Below are 22,575 nucleotides of genomic sequence, written 5' to 3' on the forward strand. Positions count from 1 at the left end.
TAACAATTTGAGGGCCCAAGCTATGAAAACTGACCCGATAAGATATTTGGGTATCTATGTTACTAACCAGTATCAGAAATTATTTGAACTAAATTATCTTAGAACTAAGCAGAAGATAAAAAGCTCCCTTGAACAATGGTCTGCACTCCCCCTTACTATTATAGGGAGAGTTTCTTTGGTTAAAATGTCCATTCTTCCCCTACTGATTTTCTTATTCTTAAATGTCCCTATTCGTCTCAATCAATCTTATTTTAATGAGTTAGATATATTGTTTAGGGAATTTATTTGGGCAAAAAAGGTTCCTAGAGTAAAATTAGCTACAGTTCAGTTGCCCATAAATCAAGGGGGTCTAGCATTTCCGCAAGTACGGACATATTATCAGGCAGCCTTATTGAATTTAGTGGTGGACCTATTACATTATAAGTGCATCTATGATAGTTTTTTTTTTTTATAAGATGGTAGTAGAAGGGGGAACGCAAATGCCCGCCTTTTTAAAAACAGCTAAATTACCAAAGAAAACCCGCTACAAGTCTCTACGAGAAGTTCAGTTTAGGCTTCAAGCAGTTTTTTAAAAAAATAGCTCCTCAGGCTTTCAATATTTGGGTCTGGGTGAGTGTAACAGCCTTGTCCTTCACCTGCAACTAAGACATCTTGAGATATGGGGAGAGTGTGGGTTCTCTCAACTTAAATGTTTCATTATCAATAATAAAATAGTATCTTGGCAAGAAATTATGGTTAGGGCAGGAGGTTGTAGAAAGCCCACATTTCTCGAATATATGCGGATAGTTCATTTTATTTCCAGTATCGAGGGCATTTTGAATACTCCACATAATACCATGGCAGAACTTTATGACTCCAAGTTTTCGGGACTTGGGAAATGGTATTCTGTATTGCGGAAGGATGAACAGGCAAAGGGGACAGTGTGCCACATTGAAAAAATAGCCAGGGATACTGGCTGTAGATTTACTCCTAAAGAATGGGAAAAATATGCCTTTTAGGGCACAGATCCCTACGCGCCGCTAATTTTAAAAGAATGTCCTTTCTTTCAAGATGGCTCGCTTATTGGACCCCGGCTATGATTCAGAAACGATATCCCGACCATCTTAATAAGTGTTTCCGTTGCCATCAGGAGGAGGAAGGAGGATGGCTACACATTTTCTTTTCCTGTCCGCAATTGGAGCAGTTCTGGGGGGATATTTTTAACGATATGGGAGTAGTTATAGGCATGAGTGTTTTTCCCCAGGCTGAAACTGCATTATTCGGGTATTCAAGGGACGAGGCCAACTTATCTAGCTCTGATAGGTTTTTTTTTAGCTATATCTTGTATGGTGGCCCGTTCCTTGATACTTCAAAATTGGAAATCTAAGGAGATTCCAAATCATTTAAATAGGTTTAATAAAATGAAAAGGATTTGGAAATTTGAAGGGGCATATGCCAAGCGAGTAGGCGGCATAAGGAAATATGAGAAAAATTGGAAAAGATTTGAAGAATTACTCCTACTCAAGGATAGGTCGTAGAGTTGTCGCGGGCTTTTTTAATTTTCGTATTATATACTTTTTTTTATTTTTTATTATTGGTGTTTAATTTGTCAGCTTAAATCATAAATCACTACTGATCCCCAACTGGATTGGGGCAATGATTTTCTACTTATACAAGTTTTATATGATTTGCAACATACAATTTTTGGGGTTCAATCATGAAAATGCTGATTTTTTTAAGGTGATTTTTAGTATGCTATTTATTGGCTGCTATTTGTATTTGCACTTTATCTTGTTAACCTTATATTCCGTATTTTATGACTGAAATACTGTTTTCTTCTAAGTGAAGTTTTGCTGCTATTATATTTGCACTTTATGTGGTGATAATACTCGTATTTGATGTTAACAGTACTGTATTTTGCCAAAGTGAATTACCGGCTGCTATTGCATTTGCACTTTAATCTAGAACTTAATTTGTGTCTTAAAGATGAATTTTATATCACAGTCGAGACACATGTGATCTCGTAGCCTTATTTTGCATTTGCACTTTATTCATCAGTTTGTTAATATACAACGGAATGGTATGATATAGTATATAAAACATAAGAATATATAACACCCTGTACGTTGTTTAGTAAGTAGTCTGTCGACATACTAATATTAATGGTTTCTCCAATTGTGGTGATCCAAATGTTGTGACTGAAAACGTGTATTTTGGTACCTTCTTGCTCTGCTCAATAAAAAAATAATTTTAAAAAAAAAGGGAGTAATACCAAGAATTAAAAGATGGTCTGAGAGTTTGACTGATTTTAATTTCCATGTGGTGTACGTGCCTGGTGTGAGCAATAAAGTAGCTGATTGCTTGCCTAGGTTACCTCTTCCCTGTGCTGGGGTGATGAATGAATCTGTGTTAATCGGTTGAGTGAAGGAAAATGCTTTGATTCCAGAGGAACAGGAGAGACATAATATTACAGACGAAACTCTTGAACTTGTGTTAGATTATGTGATAAAGGGTTGGCCTGATGCCAAAGAGGTGACCAGTAACTCGAAAGACTTTGGGGTGTATGAGATGAATTAAGCCTCCTGGATGGTAGGGTGTACAGAGGATCTACAGTGATATCTCTATCTAGTCTGTGGGAGACAGTGATCGATTTGGCCAATGGAGGGCATTTGGGTAGGAGTTTAACCAAAGCAAGGTTGGAGCAATTGTATTGGTGGCCTGGGGTTGACCCACAGGTAGAAATGATGTCAAGGATTGTTGATCATGTACAAGGAATAATAAAACTAAGGTGATGCGTTCTTCCCCACTGTCACCTGTGGCTGTCCCTTCCAGACCTTGGATGAATTTGGGGCTGGATATTGTAGGCCCTTTTGACCTTTTGTCTCAAAGGTAGCAATATGTCCTACTATTGGTGCATCAATGTTTGCTGTAGTTGGTGTACCTGAAGAACTGTTAAGAGTTGTAAATACCACACGCCAGGGGGGAGGAGCCAAGATGGCGACCGGGACGGCAGCGTAGGCTCCCGGCTCCGTGAACCTCCGCATCCCGCACAGATATCCTGTATGAGATCCTTCGCCTGCGCTATATGCCCGTGTTGGTGAATGAGAGCGGCAACCGATCGTGTGACTCTGAAGTTTCTGGCGGCGGTATCGCCGGAGAAATGTCCGTTTGAAGATTGCGGCCTGTGCAACCCTGGAACCGGGACCTCGAGTGGATAACATGGCCGGGCGGCAGTTAAACAACAGCGGCCTTTGGTGACTGGGTGGAGTCGGACTAACCGAAGCGGTGCGAATATCGGCCTACATTTCGCCGTGACCGTTCCTACCACTAAGCGTAGCGGAACGAGTGCAGGCCCGAGGTGGCTAATCCAAGATTCCCCGGTGATTGCCTCAGCCTTCGCCGGTGAGCTGCCCGGCCGCCGCCCGTAACTCGCCTTGATTCTTGCGGCCTGCTCCCGGATTTTCGCGGGCGCAGGTCCGTGGTGGGGATGACTGTTGCCTGTGACCACATACCGGATATATTTTTTGCCTGCCCCCGAAACCCTGATTCCAGTGACATGGAACCTGCGGCGCTTGTCCTGAGTCCTGGTCCCAATCTGGGTTGGACTTACCCGGCGGCCATCTTGACAGGACGAAGTCTACCATCCTGTACACTGGGTCGCAGCACGATTGGAAGTGTGCGACTATGAGGAGCGTAGCGGAGCGAGCGCCGAGAGCTGTGCTGGGGTATGGTGATCTTCTCGAGGCTCTCGGTGCCCTTCATTCCGCCTTGGTTCACGGCGCCTGGGTATTGGGGAGTAAGCTTGATGGGGTGGCATCAGCATCGGAACAGTTGCTGCCTGCCTGTCCCCAGGTACACGGGGACTTCCTACACTGCACACAGGAGGACAGTGTCGTGGCCGGCCCTGTGGATAGTGACCAGCTGGAAACTCCGGACAGTATATTAACGTGTGATCGGCAGGCTGTGGGTCTGGTCTGTTCCGGAGGTCTTGGACCCGAGTGGGGGGTGGTGGCCTTGTCCCGTGCGCGGCCTCCGGCGACCCAGGCAATATTCAAGCAACGGTCGCCTGTTCTGGCTGATCTCGCCTTCTTGGACCTTGTGTGCAGTGCAGATCCTGGGGCAGCACTGGGAAAGACGACTCTCCATACTGCTGACTGTGTTGGTATTCAGAGACTTCCACCCTGCCTGTGTGTGTCGCTTCCTGCTCTTTTTTGGACGCTCCTCTTCTTTGTAACATTGGACATGGTACTGGGTCGATGGGTATGCATGGGTAGATTCGCAAAGAGTGGCCAAGGATAAGGTTGATCCTTCAGAGGTGGTCATCTAATAGGCGGGCGGGCTCAGGGGTTGCGTGCTCTCACGGCATAACTGGTAGTGTAATAGGCGCATAATGCTCCCCACTCTTCTTTGACATGGTCGATTCTGTGTTGCTTATTGTTTGCTTTGGGGGAAAACATACTGTGCGGGAGGGAGAAGCCGGGGGCATGTTTTGAAGGCCCTCCTCCAGTTTATTAATATTCTCTCTACCCCCCCGTCTGGTGGGGTTTCTTTTCTTACTCCTCTTTCTCTGTTTCTTCTATATTTCGGGTCTGGTTCCGGGGCGACAGGCACACTGCTGGGGGGGGGGGGGCCGTACTCATCTGCAGAGGTGCAGGGTGGGGGGTTGGGGGAGGGGATCCTTTAGTCTTTAACCCTTTTTTTTCCATGGCCTCCTTTTTCTTCTCTTATTCTTCTTTGTCCTTCTTTTCTGGGATCAGCATGGTAAAACTCCTTCGTTGTTAATCGCTGCGTTTTCATGTGTGCCACAATTTCCGTGGTGTTTTCTGGGTTTTAGGGCAGGGGACTGCAGGCGCAAATGGCCGTGATATTCCTCCACATCCTGACTTTCCTGTTTCAGCGCCATTGACTAGATAAATTGCTTTATTGTTGACGTTTATTATTCTGCCTGCCATTTCTTGCTGCTGGGAAACTGTTTGGCACCTGATCCTTCCATCCTCCCTTATTATAAAATGAAAACCTTTTGTATCCTGGTCACCTACTTGGGCTGTTCAGTGGCCGACAGTTTAATAGCATGGAGATTCCGCTCCCCGAGGTGCTGCCTGTGATAAATATTGATTTCTGTTACTCTGACTGCTTAGCGGCCGGCCCCGGGGGTTGTAGGCCCATACTTGTTATTGGTTGAAAATGTCAATAAAGGTTTTTCAAAAAAAAAAAAAAAAAAAAAAAAAAAAATACCACACGCCAGGGCATAATGCAGGTCCACTCAAGTGACACTGATCTCATGTTTTCCACAGTGGGAATGTACTGCACAGTGTGTGTGAAAAGTCTTTCCGTAGGTGAACGAAATGGCAAGAAACGTGGTGGTACTGGTAAAAAGTAATTATTTTTTATCTAAGTAGAAAGTTCCTGTGTTTTTTCCTGGTTTTGTTCTTCACAAAAAAATGAAAAAATGTTTCAAAACACATAGCAAAACTCTAGTTCTTCTTAGAAACCAACCTTACTGATTTCAAATAGAAATAAATCTTTACGTTGTGTGTCATATCCCTCACTAAGGGCCCTTGGTGAGGGATGTTAGTCGGTGAGCCTCCGACCATCGCCTTATTACAATGTAAGCAGTCGGAGTTTAAACCGGCCGGTCAGACCAGCTGGCTTCTGACGGGCTCAAAAAGCTTGTCGGCCAGTCGGAGTCTGCACATAATCCCCTATGGACAGCGTTTCTGCCGTGGGGATGATGATGTCGGTTTCCGACAGGCTTTTCATGTCGGGCTTTATGACATAAAAACCTGTCGCAAAGCAACTTTTGGGCCCCCATGCCTCAGCGGCCTCCAGTTGGAGGCCTGGGGAGCACCTATGGCGCCCACCTGTTATCCCTGAAGATTTACAGAAACTCCCATTTCTCTATGGGAGCTTGTGCTGCGGCCGGTTTCCGAACACACCACAAGCTCCCATAGAGAAATGGGAACTTGCAACCGCGCCATGTGCGGTCGCATCTTAATTGCAGTGTCAGAACCGCCAACCGGAGGTCGGTTGTTCCCGAGACTGCAGCGATGTCGTCGGAGGAAACTGCGACTTACATCGTAATGAGCTCCTAAGTGTTCAATATATAATAATAATGGGTGTAGTAGGAGGCAGCAACTGTATTTGTTTTGATGTATTGCGCCAAAAAGAGAGTGGAAAAATGTGCCATGTTCCCCTTGAGGTCAATTCTCCATGTGTGGCCAATCCTGCCCTTCGCACGGCTTTCAGCAATACACAGTGGAAGTTAGCTGCAGGGGGTGGCTGTATGCCTAACCCACTGCTATCGCCCAAAAAACGTGTTCAGCCATGCACAATGGGGGTTAGCCACAGGGCCAGGCCTTCGGCATGGTCCTGCACCCCCCTCCATATGTGGACAACCAGGGCCCACCCTCTTCTGTGCGAAGAAGCCCGCTGCACATGGCCTCAGGGTATTCGCCACGAGGCCTGGTTTTGGGCCAGGCTCTGTGTCCAACACTCTGCATGTAGCCAAGACCGCTGCATATAGTTCTCAGACATACGCTACAGGGGTTGGAGGCAAGGCCTGACCTTTTGTCAGGACCTGCATTCAACCCCTCCTCCATGTGCAACCAACGCTTCTGCACGCATCTTTCGGGTACTGCGGTGCTCTTGTAGGCCTGACTATAAAGCTTCCATTCCATTTCGGGGAACCTTGCATGGTTCTGAGTTACCATGGGGTGGAAGTTCATAAAGTGGGTCCCACAAGAGAACTGGGACACCTAAAGGGAGCATCACAGTGGGTCCTTACGAGAGTACCCACAGTTTGAAATAAAAAATATTTTGAATAATTTGAGTGGGTGGGGGAATCACTTTGGGTACCCACTTCCAAATCCCTCCAAACAAGTGCCTAGGGGTCAGAGTGTCCATACCATTTTACTTTATGAGGACACAGGCAGTGCTTTAAATGGGCTAGTACTGTCCTGTACCGAGTACCACCACTTTTTTATTTTGAGAGGGAGAGTACCTGCACTTCTCGAGAGGGACCTGATACTTTTAATTGGAGAGTACCAGCACTTCTCAGAAACAAGCAGGTACTCTGGTAAAGGGTACCTGCACTTCTATTTTTCCGTTTCAAGCACTGGACAGAGGGAGTGACTCCCCGAGTTCTGTAATGGCTGCTGCAGCATTCTATAAAGGATTTATGACTAGCAAATCAGATTGCAAGGCACCACAGTACCATCCCGGTTACTGTGGTACCGCATTGGTCAATGGGATAAACTGGTCCCTCGGCCAATGGGGTTGGATTATTATTATTTTTTATATCTGTACTATAGGACTCGTATGGTACATAACGGTCCAAATATCACCAACTTTTATAGGGGTTTAACCACTTTACCAACCTAAGTACCTGTTTAAAAACAAATGTCTTGAAAACTACTCAAATAACTTACATATGTTATATAAATAAATAAAAAGACACACACACATACATACAAGGCACACAACACTGCTTTGCAGTGAAAGTTATTTGGACAAAATAACGCGTGTGGCAAGGTGCAGTATGTGCTTGTTTTTTTTATGTCACCTCCTGGCATGTAAAACAACTGTGGGGGTGGGGCCTCTGGGGGCCACGCAAACGGAGGTGGGGCACAGGCCCCATCTGCCCCCTCCCCCGAGATTAAAGGGGTTCTCTATACTTGTTTTATTTAATCTCTGCTTCTGTAAGTTTCTCTTTTCAATGGAGCTGATGAGCCACTTAAAAAAATGCACTGCTGAGCCAATTAAAAAAAATGCCTAGGAGCAACAAAAAGAAATTTGATTAAAAAAATATATATATTACACATTGCAATTTGGCATTAAGAGAACCGCTTAGTTAGTGAATGTGCTCCTCGTGAAAGAGCAGAATACCATCACTAACACTGAAGTTAGCCAATGGCTAAAGTAGTCTGCGCCACTGCCTAATGCTGTTGCTACAGTAGGAGGAGGAACAATGTGAATGACACAACAACAAACCAATGTATGAAGAGGGCTGGGTGAAACCCCTTTTAGTAAAAAAATATTCTCTCTATACAACTACATGAGGAGACGTGGTCGGCAAAACATGATGTACTGGATTGAGGCCCAGAGTAATTACCGGTGGCTGAGATGAATTCAAGCAATCCACCCTTCACTTTTTTGTTTTTCCTCACTATGACGGGTATGTCCAGACGTTCCTATGCTCATTCTTCAAAACTCAAGCTGCACCCTACTGATGATGCTCAAGTAAGCTGAAAATGGTCTGAGGTTGCTTATATTCCCATTTAGAGGGGATCTGGCTGGCAGCTAGAGCTAGTCTGTCCTTACACTAAGGTTGATTTCTCTTTGGGGTGGCATTGTGCACAAAAAAGCTATGGGCTGATTTGCGGAACCAAGTAATCATCGCTGGAGGAGATTAATTCAAGCAATCCACCTATAATTTTTTTTTCCTCAGGATAGCTCATTAAGTGTGACCGGCATGCCTAAACATGGATCTTGTGTTTACTGTGCCAAACGCCTCAAGCTGCACCATCGTTCTTTTGCCCATCTGGCTGGGTCCAAACTGAGGTGCCACGGTCAGCAAAGGAATGTTGGGTTGGAATGTCACCCCAGCGATCGCTAGTGGTTAGACTTATTGCGAGCATTCATCCCTTCACCTTTTGTGTGTTTGATAAGAAGTTTAGTGTCAACTGGTTGAGTGTTGCGTTTGTAATCTTTACCGTGAGACAGTGGAGTAATGAGGAGTTTAGTGAGTTAATCAGTTAGCAGTTAAGAGATTCCTGGAGGATAAAAGCAAGTTCCCAAGAATGTTCTCTTTTCACTGTAGAAGCTGTTGTATCCTAATTGTAAGAAAGTGATATGAATGATGACAAATTCCAAAATGGATGATGACAAATGCCAAATTTCACGAGTGCAATAGTGTCAATGTCATACTTTGAGATAAAGGCAGATTAGGAGATTGTATTACAGACTCTGGGAGGAATAGGAAGAAGTCCCTTGGGGAAGAGTGCTTATAGAAGAGACAAGAACAGTATGGTTTGTACACTTTGTAACTATGGTTTGCAACTAAAAGTTACGTTTTTAGTAAGTGCCTCTGAAACAATAAAACGGGATAGGGGCTAAATGATGCTCATAGCCCCTAGCGTACTTTGTATCTTCTCATGCAGGTGATCTTGCTTCAGTCTGATGTCAAGCACTTCCTTTTGGGGATCAGATACGAGAACTCTGCTCTGGGCTGAAGTAAGTGGCTGTAATGAAGTACATGAATCATTGCTGGGGAGTGGTTGAATCCCTCTGTGTAAAGTCAGTTTTTGTATTGTTACTTTGGTGTACCTGGACAGAACTATGAGGTTGGTAGACAGATGGAATCTGTATATGGTGGTGGTTTCCAGGAGGGCAATGGGTTATGTACTTGACAATATTTCAGTCCATGTCTATATCAGAGTAGCTTTATTTCAGGTTATGTTACCATCTATCTTCATTTATGCTGGCATTATGTTCTATGGTTTCCTTCCTGGGAAGGTATGTGGGTAATAATGGGAAGACGGGGGAGTGAAAGAGGGTACCCAGTGATGTTGTAATCAGTAGAAATGGTAGGCATGGTATCCGTGTTAATATTCGATGATCAGGGTAAAAGCATTTATTTAATCCCTTCAGGGTAGAATGTTGTGGTGAAAATGTGGAAATTGAAACTGGCGAATTGGATCACAATATTCTCCTTTCATACAGGGTGAGGTGTTTTTCACATTCCTAGCTTTGTTAACATGAGATGTTACTTTTTTCCTGTAAGGAATCTTTGAAGTCAATAAGGAAAGGCATGGTGTATTGGTCTGCTGGTTGGTCATCAGAGCCTGGTGTTTGTGGTATTTGGCGGTTGTTTTGTGTAGGGCAGGGGCGATCAAGATATCAGAGGTGTTTTTACATACATCTTAGTGTCCAATCTGATATGAGGCTCTCATAATTTTAGTTTGCCATATTTGGTTCACCATAATTAGAACATTCAATAAATATGTAGGGTGTTGGTCTTGAGAAAAAGATATCAGAGGTGTTCTTACATGCTAGAGTCCTATCTGATATGAAGCTCTCTTCATTTTAGGATGGTTCCCCATAATCAGACCATCCAAAAAATGTGTAGGCTGTTGGTCCTGAGAAACATATTCAGCAAGGGATAGCCGCAATGTGAATCTTGATGTATACTTAAGTAAAGAGAGAACATGTAGTTGTAATAAGACACATTTGGTGAAAAGTGTCCTTCGCATGGAGGTTTTCCTATGTCCTTTCAGTCGGATTATGTTTGTTTAGAGTGTGGGTTTACATTGATGTCTGCTTTGCCCCTGGTCATCTGCCTTATGAAGCTAAAAAGGCGGTGCGCATCAGCGCTGCCCTGATTAATGCTAGATCTTTAAGGAAGCATTATTTGGATGTGTTTGACTTGGTCACTGATAAATCTTTGGATCTGCTGTTTGTTACTGAGACTTGGTTGGACACTTCCTCCAATCCTATTGTGGCATTGGCAACACCTTCTGGCTACAAGTTTCATCGGGTGGACCGTTTAGCTGGCAGAGGGGGTGGCCTGGCTATTTTGTATAGGGAGGGCTGGGTGCTGCATGGTGAGGCCTCCGCTGGGTGGAGTGAGTGTGAGGCGTTGGACTTTAGCATACAGTTCTCGCCCCACTTCACTCTAGGGGTCTCTCTTATCTATCGTTCTCCGGGTCCATCGGAGGCTTTTCTTAAAGCATGTGGGGATGTGGTGGCTGAACGAGCTTTGCGTTTTTCCTGCTATTTGGTTTTGGGAGATGTTAATCTTCATCTTGATCAATTTGATGCGGGAGACACGGCTGAATTTCTTAGCTCTCTTCAGTTGGTGCATCTCTCACAATGGGTTTCCCACCCTAACCATCACAAGGGCCATATTTTAGACCCTGTGTGTTCTAACTTCCCAATTCAGGTGGTAAAGCCCTCGCCTGTCTCTTGGTCAGACCACTTTCTCATATGTTTTTTTGGGGAAATTACTCAGCCTGCTAGGCAGGCTGATGACCATCGCCCACCAACTTTCAGCAAAATAGACTCCACTCAGTTTTCTAGCTCTTTGGCTGCGTCTCGGCCTTCTCTCCAGGTAGATCTCGAGGGAAATGTATCTAGGTTTACTGACTGGATTTCTGGTTCTGTGTCTGCTCTTTCTGCTCCTTGCCGGCCTAAGCTCGCTAGAGATTCCCCTTCCAAACCTTGGTTCTCTTCTGAGCTGAAAGCCTTAAAACACGAATGTAAAATACTGGAAAGGGCCTGGCGCTCGAGTGGCTACTGCCCTCTAGCTAAACACACACTGAGAGTTAAACAAAAAAGCTACCATAGCTGCCGCAAAAGGCTGCTATTATTCCCTACGTATTGATCAAGCTAACAATTCCAAAGAAATATTCTCCATTGTGCAAAGTTTTAGGTCTCCCAGTGCCCAAGTCCGCACTGTACCAGCTTCGGAGACTTGGTGCAATACTCTTGCAAAGTTCTTTTTGGACAAGATTTGCACTATACAAGCCAGCTTTACCTCTTGCACTATGGCATCCACGGTTTCTCTGTCCAGCTTCTCGCCCGTTACGCCTACTAATATCTTGTCGACTTTTGAACCTACTGAGCTGGCCTGCTCTCTCAAAATTCTTAAGTCCTTGAAGTAGGCTCTCCAACTGACCCCTGTGCTGCTAGACTCCTGGCCTCAGTTGCGGATACTATTAATCCGGAAGTTAATAAAATCGTTAATATGTCTTTGCAGGAAGGTTTTGTTCCAGCTTCTTGGAAGCGGGCACAGATTCTTCCTCTTCTCAAGAAGCCATCCCTTGACCCAATGACACTGGGAAACTATCGCCCTATATAACTGCTGCCTAGCCTGTCTAAAGTCTGCGAGAAGATTGTCACCAAGCAACTGACTAATTTTGTTGAGGCGTCGGGTCTGTTGCATCCGGCCCAATCGGGATTTCGTGCCTTGTTTAGCACAGAGTCTGCCCTGCTTGAGGTGACAGAGGCAATTTCCTGAGTGTTTGGATGCCGGCGGGAGAGCGGCATTGGTTATGCTGGATCTCTCGGCGGCATTCAACACGGTGCCACACTCTTTGCTTCTGGATCGCCTTTCAGAGATTGGGATTACTGGCTCAGTTTGGCACTGGATTGAATCTTTTCTGGAAGACCGCTCACAGCAGATCTGGCTCCCTCCTTGTGTCACGGTATCTCAGCGTGTAGCTACGGGTGTCCCACAGGGGTCATATCTTAGCCCCCTCCTTTTCAACATCTATGTTACCCCGCTGATCTATTTAGCAGAGTCTCTTGGGGCTAAGGTGATGGCCTATGCGGATGATACTGAGCTCCTGTTTTCTTGGGGTAAGAATGATGATTCAGTTTTGGTGGCTCAACACTGTCTCTCTTCGGTTTTTTGTTGGCTGGCTCAGCTTAAATGTAACGAAGAGAAATCAGAAGTCCTCTTGTATGATGTCTTTTCAGATAACTTTCAAGAGAGGTTATGGCCCCCTGGCTTTCCCTTGCCCAAAGCAATGGGTATTGCTGCAAAAAATCTGGGGGTTTGGTACAATGAGAATTTTTCCTTCTCTACCCAGGTTAAAAAGCTGGTTGGGTCTTGCTTTGGCATTCTGAAAGCTTTGAGGAAGTTTTTACCCCTCCTTCCAAGACCATCCGAAGAAACGGTTGTCCGTGCCTTGATTTTGTCTCGCTTGGACTATGCCAATGCACTCTATGTTGGCATTTCTGGCTACCTCCTGAACAAACTACAGGTCATCCAAAATTTGGCCGCCAGACTCCTGCTGGGCATATCTCGCAGGTGTATTGTGCGGGCTCATTTGCGCTCTCTGCACTGGCTCCCGGTGGAGTCACGTATAAAATTTAAAACCCTGGCCATTGCCCATAGGGCCCTTTATGGCCTGGGTCCTCTCTATCTTCAGAAGAGGCTCGCCTGCTATATTCCCGCGAGACAGCTGCGGTCCTCCTCCCAATTTTTGATGTGGACGCCTAGATTTAAACGCCAGAGGCTAGGCGGGAGTTCCTTTGTGAGTAAGGCTGCACTGGCTTGGAATGCTTTACCCTTGGCACTACGGAGCACTCAAGATTTTGTGATCTTTAAAAAAAAAGTTAAAAACCCTTCTCTTTGAATAATGCTTTGGCCTGTGGTTACTTTTCTCAGTTCGCGCCGGGACACTCTGCTGAGTATCTGTGCGCGTTATAAATTGACCTAACATAACATAACATTGAAGAGGTTTATGAGAACACATGTAAGAGCAAAAATTATATTTAGGTTTAGAAAAACAATCTGATGGAAAATCACCTTTAGGTACAAAATTGTCTTTGATTTAACAAGATGGGAGTGGAGGAACCTTTAGGTGCTAAAGCATGTTTAGGAGTAAAAGTCATATTTAGATGCATAAATATATGTAGGGGCAAAATCACATTAAAGTAGATACTCATCATTGGTGCAACAGCATGAGTTTGGAAACCTTTTAAGAGCACGTATCGCATTTATATGCAAAATCACTTTTAGGTGAAAAATAACCTTTGCAAAGGAAGCAATGGTGGTGCAGTGTTACATTTAGGTACACCATTGTATTCAGGAGTAACATCACATTTAGGTGTGCAATAACATTAAGGTATAAAATAACATTAAGGTGAAAAATCACCAATGGTAAAGCATCAACAGGAGTGTGTAAACACCTATAGGAGCACAAATCACATTTAGAAGGAGAAACACATTTAGGTACAAGAAGGAGCAGGAGTGAAGGTATCATGGGGGATATGCTAAGGAATGAACGGCAGGGTGGAAACTGCCTCTACAAATAGCTATGGGGGCGTACAAACTCATTTTCTGGGACAGGCAGCCAGATGAATGAATACAATGAGGTTAAGAATGGAGGAAACAGACACCTTTAAGTGGTAGAAGTGGGACAAAATAATCCCACCCTAGGAAGGAAAGCCATAGACAGTCATATGCTAGGAGATCAGTAGGATAGTAGTCATGATCAACAAATGAGAATATACCAGGAAATATCAATCAATACAGGGTATGATTTTGATTTCAGGCCGACCATTTGTGCATCCAAAATGTTTTCTAATATCTTGACTAAGCTAGCCTGCCATGTAAACCTGTAAAAAACCTAAGATGTTTAACGGGGCTTTTATTTTTCCAATGCTAAAACCCACTCAACACAGCGGGGGAAATGCAGAAAGTGTCAGGTTGCAAACTATAAGTGTTGTCATAAATTACCTGGCTGCTCAAATGAGTGCATAAAGAACCGAAGTGCTTATACGGTGGGTAAAGTGCAAACAGTGCCTAGCTACTAAAAGTTACGATTTTAGTAGGTGCCCCTGAAACAATAAAACGGGATAGGGACTAAATGATGCTCAAAGCCCCTAGCAGCCAGGCATTTCTATAGGCCCTTCATGATGCTGGTCTTAACTAGCAGACCCTCCAAAGGTGAGGGAGGTAGGGGCTGGATGGAACTTGTAGCTCCCAAGCAGCTTGACTATAGCTCTTCGAGTATCCTAGCTTAGATTGCAGCCTTATTCTCAAAATGAGTAGCAAATGTCTCTTACACAAGGTCCTTGAAAGTGCCCATGAATTGCACCAATTAGATCTTCAACGTTATGTTTTGTGGATCGAGCAATTCTATCACTGCCGATCTGTACGGTCGAATCCCTGGTGTCTTAAACTCCTTCCTTAGCGGGGTCCTTCGCGCGTAGTCTAGAAGGAGTAGATGCACAGAATGTGCAGCAACGATTCATTTGACTGATGGCACAAACGACATTCCACGTGTACTATAAAAAAATCCATTTTCAAAATCACATTTTTAATTTTCTTACAAAACTACTTTCCATTTAAATTTTTACTTTTGACAATACACATTGTTGCACTAAAACACATTTTAAATATTAAAACATTATGCCCAAAAAAACACACATTTCTCAAAACATTGACAGACATATCTGCAGTCTTAGGCAAACAATGAATATTCAAAAGATGATGCTCAAATATTTCAAAAGAGTACTAAAATCATTTAATAAATAATGTAATATAACAAATACATAAACAGTGTATGTGTAATATGACTGTGTAATATGATGGTCACCACTTTGTAATTAAGGTTCAGATGCACCTTCCATTCATCTGCCTATTACTTTTGACTCCGTGGACCGATTTGCACGAAATTTGGCAAATCAGTGGCTGTCAGCTTGAGTCAAGCATGCTGATTTTTGTACAGATCTGTTCGGAGAAAAAAGTTTAAGGAGGGGATAAAAAAAAAGGAGCATTTGCCCATTTTTAGACCTATAGAAAATACTACTCACATGTGTGGTCTGAGATATTAGTATTTAAAAGAGTTTCCTTCAAGAGTTAACACTTTTGCTTTTCTCTTTTATTGGGATTTCCAAATTATGTATGAGTTCAGGTATAAAAAAAGAGATGTGATTGGATAAGGTAGCCTTTTCTCTTGTTTTCCCTATTGGAATCATGGTTCCAGAATGGAACACAGGTACTGAGGGCTGCAGCAAAAGGCAGACATTACAAAGCCCGGGGCTCTGCCCTGAACAACGTTAAAAAGCACCTGTTAGTGGACACCTAAGCACAGCCTAACACCCAGGTAATAGTGGGGGGAATGGGGGGGGGAGGGGGGAAATGCCCCACCTTAGCTTAAATTAAAAGAAAAGCCAATGTCACAGGATTCGAGAATTGGATTTCTGACTCGTCAATCCCCAACATCTAAAATGACATCCAGGTTCTGCAAAACCTGTCCCAGTACAAGGGGCACTGGCTGTCATTATAAGTGTTTGGGATTTGTGAGTCAGACATGTGGTTCCGAGGCCAGCTTCAGGGTGAGATGCTTGTGTTGGATTCATGAATCCTATTTAGAATTTACAGAATCCGGAGTTAAAAAGAAAAAGTATAAAGGCATGCTAAAGGCCAAAAACAATGGGCCATCTATTGCGCATCAACAGCAGCGCAAACCCTGTGCCCAACCACACCCTTCCCATGCGCACCTGGAATAAACTGCCTGCAGCAGGTAGGGTACAGTTAGCCCCTGCTGCTCGTGTTGGAATGCCATGTGCATTGGGGGGCATGATGCCCCTCGTGGGTTAGACGCTGGGCTTGGCCAAAGAACTGGGTTTCTCCTTCTGGACAGTCTCTCCTCAGGGCCAGGCATACTCCTTCCTTCTCTTAGTAGGCAGGTGGAGCTTTAGGCAGACCCTCAGTTCCACCAGCAGAAAGTGCAAACCTGAGGTGATGTTTCTCATATCTGGGAGACTGGCTATTATGCAGACACCAGCACTGGTCACACAGCAGTCATTTGAGTAGTCTGTGGAGCACTCACTTCCTTGTTCATGAAGAAGTTGGAACTGAAGCCAAGAGGGGTTGGTTTGGATCCTACTTTTATATACGTTTTTCAACAGGTGGTGTGTCGCCAACCAGTTTGGGAAAGTTCTCTTTCAAATCTCATTTTCTGGCTGTTCCTCAGACACAGCCTTTGTGCTAGGAGATGACTCTCACAACAGGTAGAAATGATGCTGGCTCCAAGCAGCAGTATCCAAAACAAGAGTACAATGAGGTGTGAGATCTCTGAACATGGCAGCAATCAGCCTTCCTTAAGCAGCAATCAGGCACAGACAAAAGGACAAGCCATATCTAGAGAGTTCCTCACTTCAACAACAAACTGCAGTCCCACACCTAGCATCTACCAAATGGCAGTGCACAGGAAGGGCTAATCACCAGCCCTTTCTAACGAGGAGGTCAATTAACTTTATTGGGGAACCCTGTCCCAATTCCTCTTCGTTTTAATGTCTGGGTCTCCACCCTGCAGCCACGGGAATGCAGCCAATAAACTTCCACTCTCTGGGGCAGCGGTATACACCCTCCATCTTGTGATGTGCTAAACAAGGGGGCAACCAAAATGGATCACACTGGCCCAGTAATCAGACTTTCCTGACACACAATGCTGTTCTGTCACACGTATTCCACACACTCAGCACATATACATGCACTTGACACAGACTAGATGTTAGAGGAAGGTTCTGGGTTCACATGATCACTGAAATTCGAATGAGAGGATAACAGACTTCCCTCTCCCTAATACAGAGAAAATGATCTAGTTACACCATTGATTCACAAAGAACTCAGTATGCTGCCCTTACTGCTCTATGTGACTTACAGAGGGCCTGGACAATAATTCTATGCCGGCTATGAAGGCACACTTTGGCACCCCTTCAGCTAACAGAACAGGTTCTTGCATTTCCTAAGGCAGACCTAGTCTTCTGCGCATACTGTAGATTACAGTGATGCCAGGGCCAACAAAAATTCTAATAATTCAGGATACCAGTTTCACAAGCAGTTGGGCACTCAGGGAAGGGGCACATGCTTGTTTACCATGCTGGGGCAATCCTGTACAATTCATGCTTATCCATCGACTTTTACAACCACATATATACTCAATTACGAATTATTTTATTATTGAATAAACCAGTATTGATATATCGAATCTTTCTTGTTAAGGCCCCATCCCAAGAGATTTGTATTTGGTACCATGTATCATATAGAGCAGTGTTACTTAAAGAACGGCCCGGGGGCCGCATGTGGCCCTCTTGCCCTTTACATGTGGCACCCCCCCCGGTGAACAGCAGCATGAGCCGCTGTTTACGTGCTGAGTGCTAATATTCAGAGAAAAATGTTAAATAAATGGGTAAGCAGGGCGGTGCGATCGGTGCCACCACACCGGAAGTTGACTTTGGGTGGGGGCGCCCTGTTTGCAAATATATTATGGCTTAAAAACCACCTGCTGACGCATTCCTTGCCTCCAGCAATTTTCAAACATCAATAAAAATGTCAAGATAACTCTGGTGATTAATGGTAGTTTTCTCTAGCGAAAGTTTGACTTCTGGTAAGGTAGCTCAGAGGGTTAATATGCCAGCTGATAAGAACGTTTGCCATGCAGATTACAAATTGCATATAATGTTAATAGGTCAATGGGTTACTGCTTTTGTCAGAGATATTTTTGTTACTTGCAGTTTAGAAGTTAAAATCCTAATATAGAACAATGAGCTATTAACTGTCATCAAAGAGCTGCATGCAAGCTGCAGGGTGTATATTAGACCTACATGTTTTTTTGCCCTGTCTATCCTTAACCTTATCTTGCAAAAAGGGTTCATTTGGGTAGAAATGAATTATTATTGAAGAGGACCCCTAACAATCAGTGTTATGTTTTAAATTATGAAGTTGTGCTCTTCCAGAACAAGAACTCAAACTATAGTGCCTATAAATATGGATGAGTTGTGACTCCTACATCTTGTAATCCTCTGTCTTATGTAACATTTCCTGTACACTGATTTACACGTGTGATAGTCTCTGTTAAATGTGTGTATGATGTAAAGTTCTCTTACACCTCACACTGGTATCAGTGGAGCTATAAAACTAAATGAATCTGAGAGACTCGTTATGGAGACTTAAGGGGCACTAACTGGTGTAACGAAACTTGATGGGACCTCCCTGCAAGGCACGTGGAGGGGCCCTCTCCGGGCTCAATCAGGAGCTCTGCAGCCCGAGTGCTGTACTGACAGGGCCCCATGGAGCTTGGGGCTCCCCCCTGCACTGCGAGGGCTGCGAGGGCCTGTGTTACGCCCCTGGGGGCACTGCTAAATGGTGGTAGTGAGGGAATCTGTGGCAACGGTGGTCATTGGGGAGCGCCAACAAACATTGTCGCACAGGGCACCACCAGTGCTAAAGCCGGCCCTGTGGGTAAGCATTTGTTTGCAGGTTAACTGAAGTTTCTGAAGTAACTAAGGTGGTGTACTGCACCACTTAACTCTAGGAAAACCTTTATTGCTAAAGGGATTCTGCAACAAATGTGTAAAAATAGGATTATGTTCCTTCGAAATTCAAAAAAGTGTATTTGATTAACATGCAGAAGCATTTTAACATACCACTGCACTAAGAGTTATTTTTTTAAGTGATAGTTTTCAAACATGAATTTAGAAACATTGGGGCTTATCTACAAGTCCCTTGCACTGCCGGTGCGTCACTTTTAAAATGGAAAAAAGTGCTAACCGGCGATGCAAGGGGCTTGTTAACAAGCCCCACTCATGCTTCCCCACCATACCCTGACAACAGTTCCAATAATGAACTAAGAGGCAAGTCAATTGTCATGTGTGCTCTCTGGGTGGCCTAGGTTGCTAATTTACGTAGACATTATTATCAAACACAGGATAAGGTTTTGTACAGCGCACATTCCGTTCTCATGTATTTTGAGCTCCACTTATATGCCATAATAAAGAAAAAGGAGGCAAAGTAAAAAAAATTACCTAGGCTCACACAGTTTGGTCATGGGAGAATCTGGGATGATCCCAGGTTTTCTGGTTTAACATTGCACCATTAGGTCACTAGATGTACATGCTTTGCTTCCCCCTATGATCACCTTACGCAATCCCTGACCCACCCGGACCCCCTACCGCCACCCTGCTGGTATCAGTACAGCCCTCGTTCACACCACTGATCATACGTTTTGGCCCCTGGGCAAATGTTTGCGAGTACCCAAGATACAGGGTGTTGTCATGGTTTCATCTTTTTAATTTGTACCTCAACATTCTATATTGACTCTGTAAATGGAGTCCTGAAATCCACAACCACAAAGTAGCAATAGAGTTTATATTTTCTCTGCCTTCTGGATCTCAGGGATATGTTGGTAATCTAGTATGGTCTGAAGTGACACAACCAACTCTAAAACCAACCTGCTCAAATGATATGATACGCTTTTAGCAACCCAGTCATTCAATTCTTGAGGTATTTGTTTTTTAGAGACCCCTGACAATCGAGTTGCAAAAAGGTAGAAAGCATCTAGATTTGTTTGATAACCCTTCTTAAAACTTGGTACTGCCTGGTTACTTTCCTTGCAGAAAGCATATTTTGATTGAATACGAGGGCAAGCAGAGCAGCCTACCATGACCGACTATTCTGAGCCAATGATTTAAAAACCATCTTTCCCTGGCATATTAAATGTCTTACCTGTTTCATTCTATAATCAGCATCGACCATCCCAACTCATGCCACTTTACATCAAACATGTATAGGATGGGATTTATTTGTCCCACTTCTAAAATAATTCTCAAAAAGCTCACAGGAGACATGTCCAGGTACAATAGTTACTTCTCCTGCCGTTAAACTCCCAACCACTGCAACCATATTTAAAACAATCTGCCAGCTGCTAGTCTAGGTAGCCTTGGGTATGTTATTCGAGAGCTCATCATAGCAATGCAATCTTTTTTCCCTTGAGTAAACACCGTGTGCTTTGACTTCAGATTCCGCAGGTAAATGCTGAGATATTTACTTCCGCTCCACCTCTGGGATAACTTGTTTCGCCCTGGGCAGTCTTCAGCAAACCTGGCCTGGAGCGCCTCTACAACATTCTCAGCACCACCTTGTTTAATAAATAAGTGAGACAAGAATCTCAATAATAATAAAGCTATGCTGATCAAAAGAACCATTATCACTAGCTACTGGTGGACATCGTTTCTGCCCCCATCATCGTTATGCATAACTGCATTACAACGAGGTAGAACTGCCCGCCGAGGCCTGAGCCTGTAGACAGATCTCACCTGTGGGAAATACCTGCTGTCTGATCCTGTGAGATCATTCCAAGTTGAGCGGTAGGTCTGCTTTCAGACCGATATGTCTAACCTGAGGGACAGCTCTCATCTGAGGCCTGAGACCGCTGCCTCGCTATCTGTTCCAAATGGATTCCGAGACATACAATACACCTGACGATCTACTGGGCAGAAGTGGGGCATGAAAATAAAAAGAAATGGAAAACAGAAGTAAAAGCAGGTGGGCTATACATGAAACGTGAACTTTAAAAAAGATAGGAGGCCTTATCAAATTGCATGCCACTATTTTTAGAGATAGCTATACAATTTATTCATTTATAGCAATTTTATTTCCTGTAAAATACAAAATATGGTTCTGTTTGTCAAGATTCTCTGGTGAGATGATGCACGGGTCCCGATAGGCTTGAAAGGTAACCACCGGCGACGCAGAGCAGTCCGGGTGCATGCCGGAGAGCGCGTGTTCTTTTGACTTCAGGGGAAACCTGTTTCCTTCCCTGCAGGCATGGGCAGCCGAAGACGAAGAGGGAGCCCTGATCCAGCCGGCCCTTCCTCCACCGCGGCAGTCACTGAAAGAATGGGAGGTCAGTGGATCGGGAATCGCCGCCTGAGAAACCATCCCTCAAAACTCCCAGGAAACAGTCAGACTTCCAGGGAAAAGGCTATTTGTCGCCTCCGTGGTTCTCGGAAGTGCACCGATAATATCTCTGCGCTTTCCTTAAGACTTGAGCAAAAAAACGTATGCTGTAGGTGTACTGCAGTGTAAATAAACCACCTATTTCTAGTCACGCGCTGTGTGAATTGCAGCTGACTCTCACTGGTGAGCTGTTTTGCACTTCGTACAGTGACAAATCAACTGACCGCCTATTATGCACCCCCTCCCATTAAAATGTGTTTTGTTTTAGGAAAATCGTAAAATATGTTTACACAATTTGTATTTTTTTTTATTAACCCGGGTTTGCCTTTCAAGTTTTTTTGCACTTTCTATTTTTCAGAAGACGTCTGAGGCATTGCTCGGTTACTTTGCCACTATTAAAACTGCCTGCTGGTCTCGAACTTCTTATATCGAGCAGCAGTCATGTCAAGAACTCCCATATCGCTCAATTATATCTCATTTTTGTCAAATATACAGAACTTTCGAATGCCTCCGCCTCTGCCAGTTGCTTTCCCGCAAAAGCCTTCACAAAGCGTCACAAGTCACCAGTGGAAAGATGATCAGAACCGATACACAGGAAAGCTTGACGTCACTTGTCTGGTTCACTGCCTACAGACAGCTGAGTCCGTGCGAGCACTCCGAGTGTGCATGCGCGCACTTAGCCATAACACTGCAAAGCCTAGAATAGCGGAGCACTTACGAATCTCGTGGGTGGCGCCCTCTCTTGTGTCCTCGCTCTTTGAGGGGTGCAGAAACCCGCTCAAAATGTTCTTGGGGTCCCGCAGACCTTTCATGGTGCGCTGCTCTCTCTCCCCTCGCAGCACTGGGGCTGCGTTGTTCCGGCCCCTCTCCCCTCGGCTGGACTAGACCGGGCTTCCTCGGACTGGAGTCCTCTCAGGTGCGAGCGGCGGCTGCTCTGCTCGCTCCGGCCTCTCTCTGTCCCCTGTCAGGGTGTGTGCAGGGGTGTGGGACAAGCATGGCACGCTGACAGCCTCGGCACGCAGCCGCAACTGAAACCACCGACAGCGCGCACACACACAGGGAACCGGTTAGTTCACTTTGTTGTCGACACTGTTGCGAAAAATCATCGTTTTTTATGGAAAGACCTGCGACTGCTAAGCAATGCGATGAGTTGAAGACCACCAGCAGGGAGATCCTCGCAGTTAAATATCGTACATTATTAAAGCTGTTTGCTAATGCTTTCAAAAGTGTTCATTAAAGGTTACTTGCAGGTTACACACCGAAAGACATTTATTTATTCTTTTGGACGTGTTTTTAGGTTGGATAATTTTGTAATTAATTTATTCTCCCGTGACCCACCC

General features: G+C 44.5%; 1 protein-coding gene across 1 annotated transcript in view; it reads right to left on the reverse strand.

The window, feature by feature from the left end:
* Positions 1–22,265, reverse strand: part of ANKDD1B (ankyrin repeat and death domain containing 1B) — a 718,121-nt gene extending 695,856 nt beyond the window's left edge. Inside the window, exon 1 of the mRNA XM_085632291.1 lies at positions 21,954–22,265. Coding sequence (XP_085488417.1) covers positions 21,954–22,047 — 94 coding nt within the window. The 5' untranslated portion in view covers positions 22,048–22,265. The remainder of the gene's footprint in view (positions 1–21,953) is intronic.
* Positions 22,266–22,575: the final 310 nt, after the last annotated feature.

This window comes from Triturus cristatus, chromosome 2_1, assembly GCF_964204655.1.
Source record: "Triturus cristatus chromosome 2_1, aTriCri1.1, whole genome shotgun sequence".
Taxonomy (NCBI): domain Eukaryota; kingdom Metazoa; phylum Chordata; class Amphibia; order Caudata; family Salamandridae; genus Triturus; species Triturus cristatus.